This window comes from Alnus glutinosa, chromosome 1, assembly GCF_958979055.1.
Source record: "Alnus glutinosa chromosome 1, dhAlnGlut1.1, whole genome shotgun sequence".
Classification (NCBI taxonomy): Eukaryota; Viridiplantae; Streptophyta; class Magnoliopsida; order Fagales; family Betulaceae; genus Alnus; species Alnus glutinosa.
This window is the reverse complement of record NC_084886.1, coordinates 31,246,932-31,260,951: the sequence shown is the minus strand read 5'-3', so window position 1 is coordinate 31,260,951 and position 14,020 is coordinate 31,246,932. Positions and strand designations below refer to the sequence as shown.

Genomic DNA, 14,020 nt, shown 5'->3' with positions numbered 1-14,020 from the left:
AAGAAGAGTGCAGGCTATAAGAAAGGAGAGAGTTCTTTGAGAATTTTCTTCTCTGTTTTTCTGCTACTGATCGAAACACACGGAGAGAGAAAAAGAGAGTGACTCTTTTCCTGTTTTTCTTACTAAGAACCAAGAGAAAGGGAGAAACACATAAAGTTTTGAGAGCTTCTGTAAAAGAAAATGAGAAGAACGATTGGTGCATGCCTTCTCTTTTATAGAAGCTTTGAAGGTTAGGATCATTTGAGGTTTAAATGATCAACAGCCGGTATGTTAGCAAGTGGTCGATGAATTGGCATCTCAGATAGGAAGTAATCATCACATGCATAATATCCTTTATCTTTAAGTAATCCTGAATCGATTTCTAACTAAATGAAAGTTAAGTTTCTAACTAATTATGTTGAGGATTCCTTAAATGAGTTTCTTTCTGTCTCCATCATAGCTAAGTGTTGAAATCAGACAGAATTAGCTTAACTGAAGGAGAAAATATCGGATGAGTAATGATTAATTGATAAAAACTTAAGAGAACTTAACAGCTGTTACGTGAAGTTCTATTTTCTACAGCTCTATGTTGCTCGAGCGCATCATTTTGGGGATCGAGCACAACTGCAATCGAGCGCCACATTTTGTGGATCGAGCGCAACTGTGATCAAGCATCGGGTACTTGGGGATCGAATGCAATCCTCTGACTAGCTATTTTTATTTCTAATATATTGCTTAATACATATTATTTAATATATATATATATATATATATATATATATATATATATATATATAGTTGCAATATAATTTTTAAACGACCATTTTCTTGGGCGTTACATTTTCTATGTCATCTTCATAGATTATCGACAACTATATCACAACACAACCAAACACAAACATTGTGTTACGTGCGTACGTAACGTAGGATGAAAACTTAACAAGAGCGATAGATTTGATAGGATTTTTATATAAGACATTTGCATATACATTAATATCTTAAAATATAAACGGATCTTCACAGTGGCACGACGATATGTCGCAAAGTCAACATATGGTACATACCCCATAATATGTACCTGGTAAATCAGAGTATAACATCTATCTACTATACAGCGAAAAACATAAACCTACTAGCGGAAATCACATCTTAAACATCTATTATAAATTAATCATAATCAAGAGCCAATATTACATCTATCTATTTAAGTCTTACCTCAAATTAAATACATCACATAAATGACTTTATACCATAACAAGTGACACAGGCATCACAGGCCATAAACAAAACCCATCAAACAAAGGACGCCCATGGTCCCACAATTATGACCATCACGACGAGCTTCGGTCATAATATCCCAAGTACACTTCTACTACGTCATCAACTACAATCGGAGTACCTACAGCCAAAGAAACATCATCTATACGGTTGTGGGGGTTTGCCACATCCATATAGGTGGAATTATGAGCCCACCGTCTTAGCATAAATAAATACACTAAGACCTCAAAGGTATACTATTCACTAAATTTTCACAAAGAACCAACTTTTCCTTTTTAGTCATGCGTACACTATAACAGCTACCAATTTTATAAACTTTTGTTTGAAAACCCCCATAGCTGATATAGCAGACACCGACTAATAAAAAACATTTAAAGCATACTATGCAGCCGAGCTTATACGTAGAAGTTTCATTGTTGGAAACAACTATATACATTCTCACCTACTATAATACTTTTATGATTGATGATTGATGGCACAATGCTTTTTAACACATGCAACCAGATGATAGAAATATACATAAGTTCTTTTCCATTAAAACTCTTATGCATACTAATACGTCTAGCAAAACTACTCATAGTATAAAAACATCACACTCATAAAAACAATGCTATACATGCTCATGCAAGTTTCCTCATGAAAATTAATCCAAGCCTCATGGGAATTAACCTAAGTACCTCATGGAAATTAATCCAAGCCTCATGGAAATTAACCCAAGTACCTCATGAAAATTAATCCAAGCCTCATGGAAATTAATCCAAGCCTCATGGGATTCAACCCAAGTATAGTTTTCCGTGGGCTATAAACCTCACTTCGAAGCACATTTAACGTTCATATGCTTATGCCTTAAAACAATATACATATACTTTCTAATTTCATGAACATGTCTTTTAACTCATGCTTCCAATGTAAATCCATAGACAGTTTAACACCTCAATTCATCAATCAACATTTGCATAATTTAAATCCCAACGACAGTTCACAATTAAATCCTTCAAATCAGTTCAAATCACACTTTTCAGTCACAGATCATTTCTCATAAACATCATTGATATTTCAACATAATTGAAACTACTTAAAACATCCAAAACATATTGTCAACTTACAGTCGGTTCGAATTTATAAAACACATATATATTTTGCAATTCTATAATATATGAAAATAGTAGTTTCTCATTGAGTAGAATACTCACATTGACTACATTGGACTCATGACTCGAATATTCTATTGGATTCTAGTTACACGAACTCAACATTGGAGAACCAATTAAGGTCTCCAATCCAGACACGATCCTGCAAACATTTATGACACTAGACTATGCTATTGAACTTATACTCTATGACACATAAACTACCCGCGTGCTCACACGTTGCATCACTCGCTTCTAAAGCTAGCTAGGTACCTTACGCTATCATTAGGTTAATCCTCGGCTCTAGATTCTTATTTATTTCACTTATTATATTCAAGATGCATTTACTATTTTATTTGCCTACTCATTATTATTACATCATATTATCATTGTTAATCATTTAATAGCTTTTTGTTCATTTATTGTGTTAATAATATATATCATATATATATATATATATATATAACCAACTCACATATCCGTGTACACATGATATTTATGTATATCAATGGATTAGGTTTAAGCTTGTTAAACATGGCGTGTGTATATATATATATATATATATATATATATATATATATATATATATATATATTAATAGACATACATGTGTATAATGCTTATTAATGCCAAGCACAACCCTACTACACCTAGGTATCCCATAACACACGGATAGATGCATTAATCATTTAATCGCGTAACTAAATAAATTGGAACCTATTTATGTGTTTCTATATGCTCACTAACTTATACTTATCAACTTAAGGTTATTTAGATAATTTTCAACTCTTTGTTCTTCTTGTCTTAACCGCTATATTTAATATTCATTCTTTATTAATTGCTAACCTTCTAAGTAGTATAGATTATAGAACCTAATTGGATTAAACTATAAATCCCATGACATCTTTATCTTCAACTCTCCTATTCAACTCTTTATTCATTTATGATACAAATACTTAAGTGATTAGACTATAGGGCTTAAATCCTTATTCAACATATTAATTTAATAACTCATATTAGATTAGATTATAATTCCATTTGTAACATATCTGTTTACTAAAGCTTGAAGCATATACATAGACTTCTAAACTAGATATTATACCTATTGTTATTAGTTCATATCTCTTAGGAATTCTACCTCCATATTCGTTATGTTAATATTTCAATATCTTGATATCTATGTTTATTTGACTAACTTGATTATCAATTCTTGTATTTCTTTTACATCAAGTTATTTACTTATTCCCTTAATTTATTCTTTCTTTATACTAATGTATTTTATTTACTATTTATATCAATCTAGTAACTCTTATTAGGTTAGATTACAATTACATATTGTAATACATTTATTCATTAAAGCTTGAGGCATATACATAAACTTCAAAGCTTAGTATTATACTTAGGATCAATTTGCTATTAGTCAATCACTCTTATGGACCCTATTATGTCTATTTCAATATCCAAACTATTATCTATGTTTGTTTGATATAATTCTTGTATTTATTTTATATTTAGTTATTCATTTAATTTATCTACATATTCTTTTATTTAACTTTTACATTTTCAATTTATTCTATTAGAAACCACAAATATCACATTCTCAATTTCAACCGCATTTGTTATTTACACAAAATAATATAAATATATTAACTTCAAACTCCTCTCCAACCAACCAACACATCAAAGCCCATACTAAAGATCAATTCCACTAATATTCCTACAAATACTTTGAAATCCTCTTTGCATATTAAAATCAACATCTCTTTTAGTCATAATAACCAACAATCCATAAGATCATAACCAAAAATACATTTTCATAACACTCCTCCTTCATGCACATGCACCCATTTGAATAGTAGTCCATGGAAAGAGAAATACTAGACATCCCAAATTTTTTTTCCAAAAGTTGGTTCCCAAATGATGTGTCACAATCCCATGAGATTGTGGCACATTTTTCAAAATGATAAATCACATGAGATTGTGACACATCATTTGGGAACCAACTTTTGGGAAAAAAATTTAGGATACCTAGCATTCCTCCCATGGAAAACACCAAAAATTCCCAACATAAACTATATTTTTGGACCTAAGTAGAACCCTCCACAAATCAATATGATTTCAAGCTATAAATCCAATGGGTATGATGAAACTACAAAGAAAAGCTTCAAACCTAATCTTATAGCTTCCATGGATGAAATCTCCACACAATCAACTCAAAAATCACCTACAAACTCTCAAAACCGAATCTTACTTCTCATTTTAACCTAAAATTTGAATTTAGGAAAATCCCTAATGATCCACATGATTTTTGTGCTTAACACATAATGGGTAATACGAAATTACAAAGGAAAGCTAAAGATTTTACCTCTTAAAGACCCATGGCCAAAAAACCCATTTTTTTTTTTTTTTTCTTCTTCTACTTTTCTCCTCTTTTTCCTTCTCTTCGGTCTGCAGGTCTCTCTCTCTTAGCGTCGTGTGTGTGAAGAAGAAAATAGATAGGAAGAAATGGAGAGGGTGGTACGTGTGTGATGAGAAGGGAGGAACGGAAGAAGAAAAGAAAAGGAAAGAAAGGGAATAGGGGGCTGTGCGTGAATGCCAAGGGAGAAAGGGGAAGAACGAAAGAAAAAGAAGAAAGAAAAGAAAGAGGAAAAAGGGGGAGAGAGAGGTGAGTGGGACACTTGTCCCATTGTGAATGGTTGGGAGAAGATGATTTTATTTTCTCCTAACCAATCCAGTGGTGACATGTGGCAAAGTGGGATTTTCTTTTATTTAAATGCCTAGACTTCCATAAATTACACTAAGACCCCACAATATTACAATCCTATCTTTTAATAATTAACATATAACCCCACATTTAATTTTACTACATTTTACCCATACAATTTATTATTTATCCAACTAGCTAGGATTCATTATTATTATTATTTATTTTCTAAAGACCCATTAGTAGTATTTTATTATTCCAATTACCATTATTTTATCTTAAACTCATTTTATTTTCATAATATAAATATTGTCACTTAAAATCTAACTATTGGTCCCATCTAATTAATATATTTATTAATTTGCTAAGTTATTTATTTTCTTGGTCTTTATATACTATGAGCAATTAGAAATGCTCTCAACTCACAAACACAAGGTTTTATAATTTTCTTGATTGATTACTTTTATTCAATAACAAAGTAATATTTAAAAGAATGAAATACAATAGAAAATAGAGTCCTACATGAAATTGAATTTCCATTTGACTCATAACTCAACAACCTAACTTGCTGTGAGCAAGACTCCTAAAAGAGATAAACCTAATCCTACCCAAATAATAACATAAAAAGATAAACATGAGACATACTTCTACCGGCCCACGCAACATTAGTATAGTAATAAAACAACTAATGAACTGAACAATTAGTGAAGCAATAAAATACTAATGAACTGAACAACCTAACAAATGATACTTTCTAACGGACTCACTACCTAACAATGACTATACACGTAACACATTGACAACTTTGGTAGCCAAGTAACCTAATCATCATCATTAACCTTTATTTCTACTCTCTTGAGCAGATTATCACAAAGACCACTTCTGTTAACAAAGTTACATTAGATTGTAAGAAATGTAAAAGAAAGCATGGACTTATTTCACCTATACAAACATCCTCTATATGCTGGTGTACTCCAATAGTCTGATCCTGCATTCTCACGGTAAATCTGAGGTGTACATGAGATAGGAACTAAACAAAGACCTTTGCTCCTGAGGTCAGGCTTTGTGTCTCCCTTATCTTTCCTATCCAAACCTCCCCATGGATCCTGGAATTACCACCAAGTGAAGAATTATTTGAGTTATATTTCGAGTCTTGAAAGTTGATTAACATGTAGAAACAGAGCCTTGTGCATGCGCTTACCTTGTGTGGATTAGTCTTCATGTACGGATTACTCAGTAGCTGCAAAACGCATCAAATGATAAACCATAGCTAATCAGGATCAATATTGATTTCACCCTTTTTATTTATAGAGAAGTTGCAAACAATTTTTACTAGTAAGGTGTTGTTTATTTTATCACCAAGAATGCATTACTATTATGAGGAGCGCTGCTTCTACTACAATCATAGTATAACTTTTGTTGGTTTTGTTTTGGTGGTAAAACTTTTACAGCTTCCTGTCCCCCGGATAGAAGTCTCATTCAAACAAGGATAGAAGTCTAGAAGTCACTATACTTGGGGTCATTGGAATCCTTATAACTTAAATGGAAGACTTCAATTGATTATATATATCACCTGTACTTGTTCTTGTAGAAACTTTATGTATTGAATTCCTTCAAAGAGTACAGATGCTGTATCAGTCTGAAAATCGATTTCAACCCAAATGAATAAGAAAGCAGTGTCCGAAAAATGAGCATTAAAGGGATAACAAATAAAAAAGAGAAAGAAAAAAAAAAAGTCATAGTACTTGTGGTGTTAACCTTTCCAAAAGGTGACACAATTTGCTGAAGGGCCGTGATTCTGTCTCCAAGCTTGACTTTTGGTGCCTGTACCTATAGTCAGTATGTAAAAGATTTTTTTACAAATAATCAACACGGTAGTCTTTTTTCTTTTTCACTTGAAGAATAATGCTTTTATTTTACACCTTGGCTGATGAAGCTGTAGGACTCTCATGCTTTGGTTTTTTCAGGACTGGCTCTGAACCATCTTCGGACCTTTTTCTTTTTCCTTCATTCGTAGTTCCCTGTTCTTTTCCATTAATTCTGGTCTGCTTGGAGCAAGTTGAGTTTGTCAACTGAAAATGAAATTGTGGCAAAGAACAGAGATTATAGAGGTAGTAATAAAATAATCGAACATTAAAAAGCCCTTGCATGGGTCAATTAAGTATCATGAGAGTAGGCTATATATATATATATATATATATATATATTAAAATATATATAGGGAAAGAATGGGCCCAAAAAGATGGAAGTAATTTACCAGAGAAGAAGTTTGAAGCCCTTGTTTCTTATCATGAACAGATGAATTAAGTGATTTAAAACAGTGATTAGGTGCATGAATATCGACCAACGGCTTGCCTATACGACTACTGAAAGATATAATGTCTGCAAAGCTTCTTATACGTGTGCAGGAAGAAGGATTAGACATCCCATAATATCTGGTGTTATCTCCCACCAATGAGCTGTTAAGTTCAATTTGATATTGAACACCGTTACAGTTGTTGAATAAAGCTGCTGGGGCTTCACTCTCACGAGATTCATTGTCAACTTTCAAATCATGATCACGATAACATGAAAATAAACTGGAATTCCTAGATGTGGAATCATGACCATCACTCAAAGATACATCGCATGCTTCGGGGTCAAATTGGCGATTGACATCTGCGACTGGAGGGGCAATAGACCAAGTGCTGACTAGATTAGACAACTTGCTTAACCTTTCGTTGTCAAGTACGCTCTCACTCAACCCACTACTTATGTGCTTGTCAAAATTATTGAAAGATGTACAAGAGTTTGTGAATTCCCAACTGTTGTCCAGTTTCTTCAAGTAGTCGCAGGCAGGTCCAAACATCCCAGTTGACATACTTTTGGATGATAATGCGTCAACAAACTTCTCTTCCACATCTTGATTGTTTTCCACTTCTCCAATATTGCTTCCAACACTCCTGCAAGGTTCCAACAATCCTAAAAGTTAGGAAAATATTTGGAAATTCAGCCACGTACACTACTCTACGTGCACGCTTTTCTCTTTTTCTTCTGCGAAAAGATTCTTCGATCTAATCAAACAACAATCAAGATAAGTACTTAAACTTATTAATAAACTTAAACTTACAAAAGAACTTGGCTCCAAAGATTATTATCGGATGCATGTTCTCCAATCAACTCGTTCGATGAAGCAGGCTCAAAAAACCGGCGAGAGGATTCAACGGTCAAGCCCGAGTGGTTGGAGGCATTAGTAAATGATGTAGAGATTGAAACATCCTCCTCACAAGAGGAGTTGGAGTTAGGGTCTTGACTGTGCCATGGATTCGAATTATTCCATGAAGATAGAGAGCTTACATGGAGATCCCACCAGTTCAGTGGCGTTGAGGAAGAGCTCTCTGTGCATTCTTCAGCCATATCTAGCTAGTGGAGCAGGAAACGCAATAGGGCTAGCTGGTGCTCTCTTTTTTTCTTTCTGCTGGTGGGAGGTTGGAATTTAAGGACAAATATATCCCGTTGGTCGTGACGTACGTGTTTGTAGGTGTTCATCAATTATACGGGAGACAATTAATTATGCAACCTGCGTTTTTCCACTAACCTTCGTGGGCAATTATTATATACGAGGCTGGGCCAGCCAGAGTTTGGCTTAGAATTCCCAATATGTTTTTCCACAAGTTTGGTTTACGGTGGCAAATTTAGCTGGACACACACACTCACTCTCTCTCTCTCTCTCTCTCTCTCTCTCTCTCTCTCTCTTCGCGTGCATAATACCAAATTTTTTCATGTGGATAAGGTGCACGACACTATTGGTTCGTAAGCCATGGGAGGTGGCCGGATGCTTCTCTTTGTAATAATTTTAATGAAAAATGTGTCCGGAATATATCTCAACGATAACATGATGGAAGCATAACATAAGATCATCAAAATAAAAAAAATTGCAAGTGCAAGAACGCTACACACTACACAAAAAAAAATAAAAAATAAAAAATATTATTATTATTATTATTATTAGAGTCGACTTTTTGTAGACATTAAAAGTCCAAATGTTGCCACTATTGGCCTTTAGTTGCCGCTATTTAATGATGTCGATGACAATAATCCGACACTGATAATAGATATCCTTTTTTAGGTTTTTTTTTTTTTTTTTTTTTTTTTTTTTTTTTTTTTGTGGCTAATTAATTGCTCTAATTTGACCTGTAACACAACCAACAAGGCATAAATAACAATTTCGAAACACGTGTTCCAAAAAAATAAAATATTAAACATTTCATAAAAATATCATTACAACCAAATCGTAAAATCATTACAACAATGTTAAACATATAGAACGTGTTAGAACAGTTTTCGGTATAGTATGAACAATACGTTTTTCAATGCTCCTCGTTGTCCTACGATCATTGCCAAAAAAAAAAAAAAAGGTTAGGAGAACCCACCGAAGGGGGGCCGGCGGAAAAGTACCCTAAAACACAATAATTCAGTCTTATTTTCAGACCTAGTGTAGGGGCCTATTTATAGACTAGTAGGTGGGGGCAAAGCCGAATTAGGGTTTCGTCCCCAGCCAGCACCAGGAGCGCCACCAGAGCCAGTTTTGGGCTTGCAATATTTATCAGACCCAAATTGGGGTTCTTTCCCTATTCGTCTAGGAGTAAGATTCTGACCGGATTTCCAAATATCATGACCTTGTTGACTTCTTCCATAACTCAACCTTACCTCTCAACGGCTACGTCGACATACTAGTTTCTAGGGCACGTTTTACCCGAGGCTCAGCAATAGAAGTCAAACTTCAAGCATGGCACATGTTCGTTCTCGGGACTAGAGCTGGGTATGACACCAATCGTGTGACAACCCAATTTTTATTTTTTATTTTTTTATTTCATAAACAACATAAATGAGTCCTCATAGTGGCACGACTATTTGTCGCTCAGCCAGCATATGTCACATGCCCCATAACATATACCTGATAATTTGAGTTACATCTAACAGCGAAAAACATAATGCTACAATCATAGTCTCAGCGAAAAAGCATTTCTATTATAAAACCTGTTGTTCATATAAAAGAGTCATACACATGTCTATCTGTTTAAGGCTTAACATCATTTACAACATAACACAAAAGAAAAGCTTATACAAAAGAATAAGTGACACGCAGGTCACAAGCCATATACAAAATGTACAAAAGAGAGGACACCGTAGTCCAACACATTACGACTGTCACGAGGTAGTAATATCCCAAGTATAACATTACTGGATTGTCATCCACTTTAGGTGTACTTGCAGCCAAAGGAGTAGAATCTATACGGTTGTGGTGGTAGCCATATCCGTATAGGTGAAAGAATGAGTTCACCGTCTCAGTATAAAACATACAGAGACCTCAGTAGTATAATAATCACTAAGTTTTCACAAAGAATCGACTTTTCCTTTGTCTTTCGTTTACAGTAACAGCTACCCATTTTTATAACATTTATCTTTTTAAAAACACATGTAGCTGATATAGTAAACACTGAATTTTAAGAAAACATTAAAGCATCCTAGGCAACTATGAACATATACAGAAGTCTCAGTCATCCCACCTTGAAAGCTTCTACATGTGTTCTCATCTACAATATATTACTTTTATATTTGGTAGCTCCGCTTTACAGAGATCCAGCATTTCCAAATGTGTTAGTATTTTGGCCTCATTTTGTGTTTGGACAAAATCACTTAAGTGTAAAGATGCTGTAACCAGGGATTCTACTATTCAGAGTCTGCAAGTCAGAAGAATTTAAGTTCTCTGTCAGTCTTTCGGACGATCGAGCCATCCCGTCCGGACGCCTATATGTCCACTGTTCCATCCGTCCGGACGACGTGTCATCCCCTCCGGAGGATAGACAGACCAGCATCATCCGTCCGGACGAAGTGTTCATTCCGTCCGGAACCCATACTGTATAGAGAAGTTTCTGTGCCAGCTTGCATCTGTCCGGACGTGATGCTGAAACGTCCGGACGCCTCCCAGTACTCAATCAGCTTCTGATTTCTTTCTAAGTTCCAAGAAAGGGAAGATCAGTTAACCGTCCGGACGATGTGGTATCCCGTCCGGACGCACGTCTCCTTAAGGCAAGAATCGCAATTCAAATATGACCGTCCGGACGTCTGACAGCTATGGTCCGGACGCGCGTGCATCAAAGAAGGAAATTGTCGATTCGACTTCAACCGTTTGGACGACTACCTATCATGGTCCGGATGCGCGCATTATCGATATGGAAATTGCGTGTAGAAGAATAGCCGTCCGGACGCTCGAGTGCCTTATAAGGAAATTACTTGCAGCGGACGTGCGACCGTCCGGACGATGTGCCATCCCGTCCCGCCAATGCCCTTAAATAGGAAAGATTTCCCCCCGAATTTTTCAGAAAATCTTGTCGCATAGTTGTCCGTCCGGACGGCCCATGTCCACCGTCCGGATGGTGCCCAGGTATATTTTGCCTGACGCTCATTTAAGCCCCCAGCCTATAAATAGAGGCCCTTGAGCACTGAGAACTGCAAGAATTCGGTGTGAATTCCATTAGAGCTCAGAGAAGTCATCAATCCCTCTGAAGCTGTTTTACAAGTGTGTAGTGCTGTAAACCGAAGTCTATCTTAGAGGTCGGCTCTAAGGTAAGGAGTTCCATTGAAGACCCCTTCAGGTAGGAGAACCTGGTTGGGAAGCATTCGTGTTGGGTTACACGTCAGAGATCAAGTTACGACCACTGCATCGGTACATGTGAGTGTTACTGTCTTGTATCTATGTCTTCTGAATAGTAGAATTCCTGGGTTTGGCTGCCCCTGAGTGGTTTTTCTCTTAACTGAGTTTCTACTTCGTCAACAAAAATCTGTGTGTCATTTACTTTCCGCTGTGCTTTAATTTTTGTTGACACTTATGCACACACTTTATTTTTAGAAGTCAATTCAATTTTCAATTGGTATCAGAGCTTGGTACACTCTGAGAAGATTAATTTCATGAGTGTTTTTATATTTGACTTATATATTTTGATGTCTCAAACTCTTAATTCTGTTCCTACCTTCTATGGTACGAACTATGGCTATTGGAAAGCTCGGATGCGATTCTTTTTAAAATCTATTGACTGTTGGAGTATTGTTGACTTTGGTTGGACTAAACCAGAGGATGCAACTCCCGAAACAGTCCCTCTGAAAAATGCCCGACTTTCCAATGATAAAGCCCTCCATGCTCTATGCCAAGCACTTTCTCCCTTTGAATTCGCCAAAATTTCAAACTGCGAATCAGCCAAAGAAGCATGGTAAATCCTGGAAACAACATATAAAGGCACGAAATTAGTTAAATCTGCCAAACTTCAAATGTTGACTTCAAGATTTTAAGAAGTTAAGATGTTGGAAGAAGAGACTTTTGGAGAGTTTTACTCCAAGATAAGTGACCTTAGAAACTCCATGGTGAGTCTTGGGAAATCTATCTCGGATGTAAAACTCATCCAAAAAATTCTAAGATCTTTGCCCGAGCATTTCAGGATCAAGGTAACGATGATCGAGGAAAGCAAGGATCTTGAAAAGATGAAGATTGAAGAGCTAGTTGGATCTCTTCAAACAAATGAGCTGTCTCTGCCCCCGGTCAAGAAGTTGAAGACCATTGCCCTAAAGGCTTCCAAGAAGAAGGTAGAAGCCTCCTCTGAAGATGACTCTGAGGATGAAGACAAAGCTGTGGCTATGTTAGCCAAAAATTTCAGAAGACTGACGAAAGATGATCGGTTCAAGAAGAAGTTTTCTGATAAAATGAAGAAACCTCTTAGAGAGGCTGAACTAGAGGAAGAGGAGAAGAGAGATCCCAGAGGACCCGATGTTTTGAATGCTCAGGCTTTGGGCATATCCGGGCGGATTGTGGGAATCTCAAAAAGGGCATGGGGAAGGCATACAATGTGACTCTCAGTGATGAGTCAGAAGAAGAAGCTCCAGAGTCTGAAAAATTTCAGGCCTTTGTACCCCCACATGTTGAAGAAGAAGACTCATATTACTCGGAGCATAGTGAAAATGACGAAGAGCTCAAAAAGGCCTACAAGACACTCTACAAAGAGTTTGAGAAGCTGAGGGAAGGCCGAAAGCAGCACCTGAATGATCTGAACAGTTTGCAGACCGAGAAAAGTTCATTGCTGCTCAAAGTACAAGAGCTCGAGGAAAAGCTACTAGAGACACATCTCCAGCTAGAGAGAGTCACTGATGAGAAGTTGACTTGCATGCTGTCCATCCAGAAAAGCCCTAATGACAAGACTGGTCTCGGGTATGTAGCCTCCTCTTCTGATATTCCTTCTTCCTCAAAGACTGTATTTGTGAAGCCTACAGTCCCAGAGCTTCCTCCCGCTGTTGAAGATAAACAGAAAGAAAAGGTCAATGATGATGTTCCAAGCACTCAGCAGCCTCATTCCATCAGAAGACATCCTATTTGCCATCACTGCGGTCTTAGTGGGCATATTCGGCCTCAGTGCTCCCTCTTGAAAGCTCAAAAGGCCAAAGCCAAAGCGCCCAGACAAGCTCATTATGGCGCAAGACCTATGGCTCAGCATCAGAATCCTTGGCATCAGGCATCCTATCAAGTACCATGGGGACAAGCATCAAGGCATCAGTATCAAGCCCCTTGGTCTCATGCTCCTCAGCATCAGCGGCCTCAGCAGCGGTTTGTATCAGCCAATTACAGTGGCACTTACAAGAGCAAACCCAAGCATTTGAGAAGGCCTCAAGAGCAATACTCCAGTGAGCCTTCTGTCTGGATGCAGAACATGATGGAGTTGATGATGCAGTCTTGTCAGCAACCACCACTGGAAGGCAAACTTAGGCTGAGAAGGGCAGTTACCCCAGGAAGGGGAACCGACGCACCTAGCAGGTTTGGGTGTTCATGCCTAGGATTTGGTTCCTAATCCTAAGGCATCAGGTTTGATTGCTTTCACCTTTCATGTTATATTTATATGCTTGT

At 36.6% G+C, this 14,020-nt stretch overlaps 1 protein-coding gene and 1 long non-coding RNA gene across 6 annotated transcripts; both read right to left on the bottom strand.

The window, feature by feature from the left end:
* Nucleotides 1-1,112: 1,112 nt before the first annotated feature.
* On the bottom strand, nucleotides 1,113-5,093 carry LOC133858770 (uncharacterized). The gene is made up of 2 exons (XR_009898585.1): nucleotides 4,753-5,093; nucleotides 1,113-1,399 (listed from the first exon to the last, which is right to left on the bottom strand). It is a non-coding gene; the product is annotated as an uncharacterized LOC133858770 (long non-coding RNA).
* An 802-nt stretch (nucleotides 5,094-5,895) lies between these two features.
* On the bottom strand, nucleotides 5,896-8,572 carry LOC133858769 (transcription factor bHLH111). 5 transcript variants are annotated; one of them, XM_062294232.1, is made up of 7 exons: nucleotides 8,201-8,571; nucleotides 7,349-8,033; nucleotides 7,014-7,136; nucleotides 6,850-6,921; nucleotides 6,665-6,730; nucleotides 6,293-6,331; nucleotides 5,896-6,197 (listed from the first exon to the last, which is right to left on the bottom strand). In XM_062294232.1, the coding sequence occupies exons 1-7, from the start codon at nucleotides 8,485-8,487 to the stop codon at nucleotides 6,030-6,032; spliced, it is 1,440 nt and encodes a 479-aa protein (XP_062150216.1). In that variant the 5' UTR covers nucleotides 8,488-8,571; the 3' UTR covers nucleotides 5,896-6,029. The 5 variants fall into 5 exon arrangements, 3 of the variants coding, with proteins under 3 accessions (XP_062150216.1, XP_062150215.1, XP_062150217.1); XM_062294231.1 differs by having other exon boundaries at nucleotides 7,014-7,163; nucleotides 8,201-8,569; XM_062294233.1 differs by having other exon boundaries at nucleotides 6,088-6,197; nucleotides 6,665-6,702; nucleotides 6,850-6,915; nucleotides 7,012-7,163; nucleotides 8,201-8,572.
* Nucleotides 8,573-14,020: the final 5,448 nt, after the last annotated feature.

Bases quoted from the DNA above. Each gene is read 5' to 3' on its own strand.
- LOC133858769 (XM_062294231.1), bottom strand. From the start codon at position 8,487: ATGGCTGAAGAATGCACAGAGAGCTCTTCCTCAACGCCACTGAACTGG. The intron at 8,034-8,200 runs GTAAGTTTAAGT...GGAACCTTGCAG, and splicing joins CTTTGGAGCCAAGTTCTTTT to GAGTGTTGGAAGCAATATTG. The intron at 6,922-7,013 runs GTGTAAAATAAA...TACTGACTATAG, and splicing joins CTACAGCTTCATCAGCCAAG to GTACAGGCACCAAAAGTCAA.